The sequence below is a fragment of the Mytilus edulis genome, chromosome 8 (assembly GCF_963676685.1).
Source record: "Mytilus edulis chromosome 8, xbMytEdul2.2, whole genome shotgun sequence".
In the NCBI taxonomy this organism is placed as follows: Eukaryota; Metazoa; Mollusca; class Bivalvia; order Mytilida; family Mytilidae; genus Mytilus; species Mytilus edulis.
Window position 1 is genome coordinate 15390648 of NC_092351.1, and position 8122 is coordinate 15398769.

Genomic DNA, 8122 nt, shown 5'->3' on the forward strand with positions numbered 1-8122 from the left:
GTTCGTGTGATTCTTTGTCAATTGTGTTCTCCAATTTATTTATATTGTAGTCCTGTGTTGTCATTTTGATGTTATATTTCATATGGCCATAAAAGTGCGAGGTTTGGCATGCCACAAAACCAGGTTCAACCCACCATTTTTTCCTTAAAAAATGCCCTGTACCAAGTCAGGAATATGGTCATTGTTATATTATAGTTCGTTTCTGTGTGTATTACATTATAACGTTGTGTCGTTTGTTTTCTCTTATTTTTGAGTGTAAATTCACATTGCGATAAGACGTGTCACGGTACTTGTCTATCCCAAATTCATGTATTTGGTTTTGATGTTATATATATATGTTATATTTGTTATTCTCGTGGGATTTTGTCTATGTGTGTTACATTTTAGTGTTATGTCGTTGCTCTCCTCTTATATTTAATGCGTTTCCCTCGGTTTTAGTTTGTTATCCCGATTTTGTTTTTTATCCATGGATTTATGAGTTTTGAACAGCGGTATACTACTGTTGCCTTTATTTGAACCAAAATTCATTTGTCTATGAGTTTGCATTAAAAATTCAGGATTAATGCGCTACATAGTACACTAATTTAAGATTTCCAGAAAACCGGGAGTTATTTTGGTAGTACCTGTCTTTTCAAGATCAGAAATTTGTTACAAGACTTTAAACATTGGTTGAAAATTGGCATGTAGAAAGGTGACACATGTACAATTCAGGATATACCTGGTTTCCTTGAAGTTAAACTTAAGGTAAAATATTTAGAAAGCTGTGAAAATTGCAAAATTTGGTTGAACAAATAGGGATTTTTAATTGGTGGTCTGACACCTAATACTGTATTGTATCTCAAACTAGTCCACTCAAACGATATTGGAACATTTTTGAGGTGTCACTCTTAGGTTTTTTCTGCACTTACAATGACGTTTTGAAGACAATCTAACATAAAAGAAACCTTAATTCATTCTAGGGTGTAAACCTGTGATAAAGCTCAATGAAATCCAAAAACGTCACTGCAGACACGGCCATAGCGAACGGGTTAAATTTCAACTTAAAAGAGTGATTGAATTGAAAAACGTTTAGAATATTCGGAAATGGGCCTAAGCTTGCTGTATATAAATATGTGTTCTAGTTCTGCGAAAATGTTTGATGTTTTAAACTCAAAAACATATCAATAAACTGATATAAAACAATACGCATATGACAGAGGCTCCTGACTTAGGACAGGCGCAAACATGTAGTGGGGTTAAGCATGTTTTGTGAGATGTCTATGCAATGTAGAATAAAGAAACATTAATTTGCCGAGTCCGATTAAAAAATAAATTACAAAAGAAGTAATGAAAAGTACAATGATACATATATAAACCTAAGGCTACTAGCAGTCACTGATATGCCCGCTCCAGACCTTGATTGAACATATTGAAAGATTGTGCCTTCATCATATGAAAATCAAGCAAAATCTCTCCCGTTGGGGGTTTATCATCGTATCATCATACATATATGTGTAGAATAATACGGATATTATCTGATAACTTGTTTTAGAATGTGTTTACTTCCAATACGAATGCGAGTATAATGCGATCGAACGGACTGGTACAATTCAACAAGTACACATACTATCTTTGGAGCAGGATTGTACCTAATGTTCTATTAAGAAAGGTGTGAATTCAATTTAATGCTTACAATAAACGGAATTTGCAACTTTGTAGCAAAAGCAACTGGAATTTGGAAAATTTTGCCATAGTTGTTTTGCTGAGAATAAATATTCATATTACAATTTGTTCAAATTTAAAGTCATAAATATTATAATTAATTGAATCTAAATATCTTGAAATTGAAGAGCGAAAAAGAAGATATTGAACGAGAAAAATACAACGAGAGTCTTTAATAAAATTTCCGATGACCCCTCCTGCTAACATACATGAAAGCCATGGCTAGACATAATAAAAAGAGGGCAAAACGTCAAAACTAAAAACCGTCTGATATCATAAAAATCGTCAGATAAATAGAAAATACGAAATGAAAAGATTGTTTAGAATGTAGTGATCTACCTTCTATGCATCTTTTTCATGCATTAGAGTGTTGCGATTATATAGATATAGTTCTTAATGTTAAATCATAGAATTAGCTGAATTTCGATTTCTTAAGAAAAATAAAAATACAAACTGAGACATTTGTACGCCTTCATTAACTACTGTTTATTTATTTATAAGACCATAGCTAAATACTAGGCATGATGTAATATGATGTAATTTATGATAAAATGCAAATGATTAAAACAAATCTGCTACTATAGCAAACAGCCCAACCAATTGTTCAGCAGCTATCACAATACAAGTCTGAACTGAAGATGATAAAACAAGTTATACAGATGGAATCGTACATGTTTCTTGACTAATTCGGTTATCATAACCCCCACTTGTGTTAAGTATATAATGATAAGAAATAGAAAGTGAAAATCATTTGAAGATAAGGATATAAGAAAGATGAAATATCAAATTATACTGGTAAGTATAATTTATTTTATTTCAGGGTGAACAGCTTCATCACAACACCAAAAAAACCTTCGGTAACAGTCTTCTGTTAATAAAGAATTACGGTGTTGTACCTTTTCAATTTGAATGAAATTTTTTTTTTTTACACATGTACATTTTATTGTATTGATCATATTCCAAGCCTTAATTTTAGAAATATAAAATTGATGCATGCTGAAAATCTTATAATACCAAGCAAGACCCTTAGATTTTTAAAATTTATCAACGGAGATTTTAAGAAAGGCATTTTATTATTGATGTCAGTTCGTAAGCACCGACTACAGATAAGGTCAATAAGGTCACAACTACGATGTAAATACTTCGTGCTACATACTGATAAATACCATGTAATAATTGACTGTTCTCAGTGCTATGTTATCCATCCACCATATAGCATTGTTTGAAAAACATAAAATTTATCAAAAAAAAAATACAAATTGTCTACCTAAATTATAGATTACCATTTCTGTATTTTGCAAAACCGTTTGGCATTTTAGATCATCAATTATCTTCAATCTCTCACTTTATTTGAACAGCGGTATACTACTGTTGCCTTTATTTATTTGGTCTATTTATCTTTTTAAATTAGCGAGGGATCTTTTGTAACCGTTTCTCACCGAAGGAATCAACAGCCCAGTAATCAGCTCTTCGATGTTGACATGAATATCAATTATGTGGTCTTTTTTTTTTTATATAAATTTCCTGTTTATAAAATTTTGAATTTTTCGAAAAACTAAGGAATCTGATCCCAGGCATAGATTATGTTAGCCGTATTGGGCGCAACTTTTTGGAATTTTGAAACCTCAATGCTCTACAACTTCGTACTTCTTTGGCTTTATATCTTTTTTAATATGTGCGTCACTGATGAGTCTTATGTAGACGAAACGCGCGTCTGGTGTACTAAATTATAATCCTGGTATCTTTGAAAACTATGTAGACACAATTTCAATCCTGGTTTCGATGATGATTTCATTGTAGTTTAAGGCTCTTACAGCCTCCGGTAGCTTGTAAATTATAAAAGTTAGATACACAATCTATTATCATATACAAACGAAGATGTGGTATAATTACCAACAAGACAACTCCTCACAAGATCAAAAGACACAGAAAGTAACAACTATAGTTCATAGTACGGTCTGCAACAATGTTTATTATACCTCAACTCAGCATTGGAAAAACTCCATCAAAATATAACATACACAAATGACTAGATGTGATAAAATTAATTCTTTCCTTTCTCTCGAATTCAAAAATCGAAAAGTTTCATTAATCTATAAAAAGAAATCCTCCAAAGGTTATCAGACATTAGTCTGTTGGACTTCATTATTTATATACTTTAATAAAATAACCCGTATGTGCATTCAACCATCTATCAAGGAAATACCATCCCGGAAATATCTAATTAATTGAAAGATATATACTACGTATGCAGGCTCAGATAGAATGTTGCTACATAGAAATCAAAAGTTTACAATCGGGAAACTGAAATTATCTGTTTGGTCGTATTTTTTTTCAACCGACCCTCATTGTCAATTTTGAGATGTTAATCAAGATATGAGTCAGACTTAAATACATCCGTTGTATCCGTTATCTCAAGTATATATGGAATATATCCGTGCAACAAATTCCAATCTTTTTGTGAGCGAACATCATCTATCTATCGGAAAGTTAAGTTAAAGGCTACTGCTAATTTTTTTTCTTTCTTCATAAAAAGTTCCTGTTATACGTCATTCTCATTTGAAGAAAGGAACAAGTCGGCCAGAAGAGGGGTACAGGTGGTTCCCATTGGAAAGCCAAAAGCTTGTAAAGAAAAACGTAACAAATATGTTGTTAAACAAGAAAAAGTAGGGTTCATCTTTCCCAATGACAACATACGTGTATCTTTGTTAGCTTTTCTTTTAACCCTTAAAAAAGATTTTTGTTCATCAAAAAATCATTATATGAAACCAAAGCAGTTTCGTTTAGACAAAACAAAAACAAACCAAAAACAAAACACAAAGAAGTGTATTGACATAATTAAAGAAAAATGATTCCCATAGTGTAACCTGCCGTTTGATGTTGTTTCGCTTCTTGTTTTGCAAGGTATAGAGCAACAATTCCATAATTCAAAACATTATATTTATTTCTTCAAGACAAATGGGCAATGTTATTAAATATGACAAGGAACGTACAATCTTATTTTAATTAATGGTGAAACATTTTGTTTACGTCGTTTAAAATCACTGCACTTTTTACCTTTCTTTGTAGAGTATATTAGGAATAGCATGGTGTTCCAATTATCATTTAAGATCAAGAAAAAGTACAACATGTACCAAATCATATGACTGTACTTCAACAGCACCTTGCTGTAGGGATGCTAACAATCAAACACTTACTGGCCAGCAAGACCATTTCGGTAAGTTATTGTCTTACCCATGTTACCGTTGTAGAAAGAAGTTTTAAATTAACTCATTTGTATCTATTATCGAATGGCAAATTTTCGCGCACAGTATGCATGATTAATGAACTAACATTTTATACTTGAAGTATACAAACGCAAACTATTATTGATATTGAGCTTAACGAAATTTAGTACACTGTTTTATTTTAAAATCCAATCTAGCCTAGATATCGGTAATTTTATGAAATAGATGACTTTCAGGAGGTAGGAACAAGTTAGAATTGTTGAGTACAATTTTACCAGTAAGCCTACGAACTCTCCTTTTTGAATGTGTTTTGAGATATTTGCATATTATTTTTTTTATCAATTATTCGTCAAAAAGGTTCGTTCTTGTATCAACTTCACACAAATAATACATGATGGGCTTGAAGTGTAGATTCTTCTTATTGACGCTGTTTATTATCTTGATAACATGTTGAAGTGTTCTTTTGTTTGTATTAAATAATATTCCTTTTACTGTTTGGTCTGTTTTGGTGATATACATTTGACGTGGCTCTGTACTTATGCATCCCGTCACTTTGTTATTTGTATTATGTTTCATTTTTTCTTGTGTGCTTTGTCAGTGTGATCGTTTATGTTTCTTTCATACATATGACGTGTCTCTTTACTTTAAACATCCCACCATTGAGTTATTGTTCTATTTATAATAACATTATATGTTTACATACTTTGAACGAGTTGTTGTCCATTCGTTAGAAGTGTTTTAGCTTTTGGTTTTGCTCTTTTATGTGGGACTTTACGTTTTGAATTTTCCTCGGTGTTCAGTATTTTTGTGATTTGACTTTTTAATGCAGTTTTTAGTATAAAATATTCTAACAAAATACAAACATCCACTGACAGTAAAACAAATAGAATCTTCAAACGTGACCGTTTATATTTCTTTCATACACATGACGTGTCTCTTTACTTTAAACATCCCACCATTGAGTTATTGTTATATTATAATGTTTACATACTTTGAACGAGTTGTTGTCCATTCGTTGGAAGTGGTTGAGCATTTGGTTTTCCTCTTTTATTTGGGAATTCCGTTTTGAATTGTCCTCGGAGTTCAGTATTTTTGTGATTTAACTTTTTCATGCAGTTTTTATTAGAAAATATTCTATCAAAATACAAACATCCACTGACAGTAAAACAAAAGAATCTTCAAACGGTCGTATAGCGGTGACACATAAATTACACATACCTTGTTAATGATTTTTCTGAAATTATTTATACACTTTAACTAGTTCCATTTCTTTGAATTTATTTTTTAAATTTCACTTATAAAAAAATAATATAAGAAACATATTTAACAATTTTACTTCATCGTAAATTTATTCCGACACATGCATGTCTTGTCTGCATCAGTGGTCTGCGTACTTTCCGGAGTGGCTGTGGTTTTATTCGTGTTGCTCAGTCTATAGTTATGTATGTAGATTATAAAGGCCGTTGGTATTTTTGTCGTGTTTAGGATTTTGTTCGATTTTGTCAGCCTCACTTCGACTCTTCACAGATAAAGATGTGGTTTTCTTTTATAAATTATCAGTCTTTAACGATATCTTTCGTTTTTGTTTTACTTTAATCCTTACATTTCAAATGGGATTTGTTGTATGTCTCAATTATCGGGTAATTTTCGGAGAAACTGTTTTAAAGTTGAAATAAAATTAGGAAAGGTCTGCGATTTCCTTACTTGAATAATAATATATATGTTAACCTCATTTATTTATTAGCTCCGGTTCTAGGAGGTTCAACTTCAAGTGGAACGTGTTCCAGTATACTTGGAAAGAAGGGTGATGTTTGTGACTCTTCTTGTGGATGTGAATCAGGTTAGTGTATTAGAAAATGAATTAAACATAAAAGTGTATTTTTTTAATGCATAATAATAGAATGTTGACATGTGTGTTAAGCAAATGACACTCAATATAATTGTTAATGACACAGAAAACCTTAAGTGTAATAGGCTGTCTGAGAATAAGGCGATATTTTGTTCCGCTACTGTGATATTTACAAAACTAATAGATTCAGAAACATGATTGTTTCTTACTATTCGTCTGGTTTGTAAGCGTTTTATCTTTAATACAATAATGTTTTTCCTAAATTTATTTCTACTGAATACCTCTGTATTCCAATTTTAGAATGATAAACTTTAAGATAAAAACCGATAAATACAGACAAAAAGACAAAACATCACAAGTAAAAGAAAGTGTTTCGTAAGTTCGAAACAGTTCTCAAATAGTGCCAATTGTAAATAACGACGAGTTAGGCAACAGTGCATTTTTCACTAGGTCGATGTCATCAGGTTTTGCATTGAGTGTTAAAAAGTAGACTGAATGTGTTTATTTTTTCGTTTTAATGTTTATTATACAGTGTAAAGGTATTACACAATTTTATAAAGCTATTAATGATGTGTTTAATTGACTGATTGTTTGTTGTTTAATCAAAACATTCAGTACTAATGACTATTTGATGGCGACCAGTCTGTACAGGTAGGAGGAAGTCGGAGATCCCGGAGAGAACCACACACCTTCATAAGAAAACACATGATCCAAGTCAATTATTATAGTTTACTCTTTGCCACATGCGGACTCGAACTAATAACAATGTCTTTACAGCTTGCTAGTGTTTTTGTAGATGACCTAATTATAGCTCTCAGGCACCGAGACATACGATATGTTTAATAGGGACTGGCTAAATCAGATAATTTTACATGTTGAATTAAATACTCATGATAGCTATATATGTAGCTCGTAATTAATGACCTATAATTGTGTAATTTTTTAAATTATTATGTGGATGGAGAGTTGTCTGATTGGCACTCACACCACATCTTCCTATATCTATTTGCCAAAATAGAGAAAGAAATCAATATATTCATCACAAAATGTAAAACAAAACATCACCATTATTCTTTGCACACCATATACATTTCTTCAGAAACACCATATGTATGTCATTCAGATTCAAATCCAAAATAAAATTATATATAATGATTTATTTTTATGATTCTATAGGTTACACATGCTATCGACCAATGTCTGGAGTATGCTGTCCTCCAATGAGATGTTATGATACAGCTTGGGTGAAACAGCAACAACATTACTGGGCTAACTGTCACCCACCAACATGTTTTTACCCTCCATAATTAATACTATAAAAAAATTAAAAAAATATTATACCTAG

General features: G+C 31.5%; 1 protein-coding gene across 1 annotated transcript; it reads left to right on the forward strand.

Moving 5' to 3' along the window:
* Window positions 1-2411: 2411 nt before the first annotated feature.
* LOC139484905 (uncharacterized) lies at window positions 2412-8122 on the forward strand. Its single transcript, XM_071268953.1, has 4 exons — window positions 2412-2496; window positions 4771-4918; window positions 6673-6768; window positions 7954-8122. Exons 1-4 carry the CDS (start codon window positions 2476-2478, stop codon window positions 8082-8084), a joined length of 396 nt encoding a protein of 131 aa, XP_071125054.1. The 5' UTR covers window positions 2412-2475; the 3' UTR covers window positions 8085-8122.

Excerpts from the sequence above, each read along its gene's own strand:
- LOC139484905 (XM_071268953.1), top strand. The coding sequence starts at position 2,476 with ATGAAATATCAAATTATACTG. Across the intron at positions 2,497-4,770 it reads TGAAATATCAAATTATACTG|AGTATATTAGGAATAGCATG; the intron begins GTAAGTATAATT and ends CTTTCTTTGTAG. Across the intron at positions 4,919-6,672 it reads TGGCCAGCAAGACCATTTCG|CTCCGGTTCTAGGAGGTTCA; the intron begins GTAAGTTATTGT and ends TTTATTTATTAG.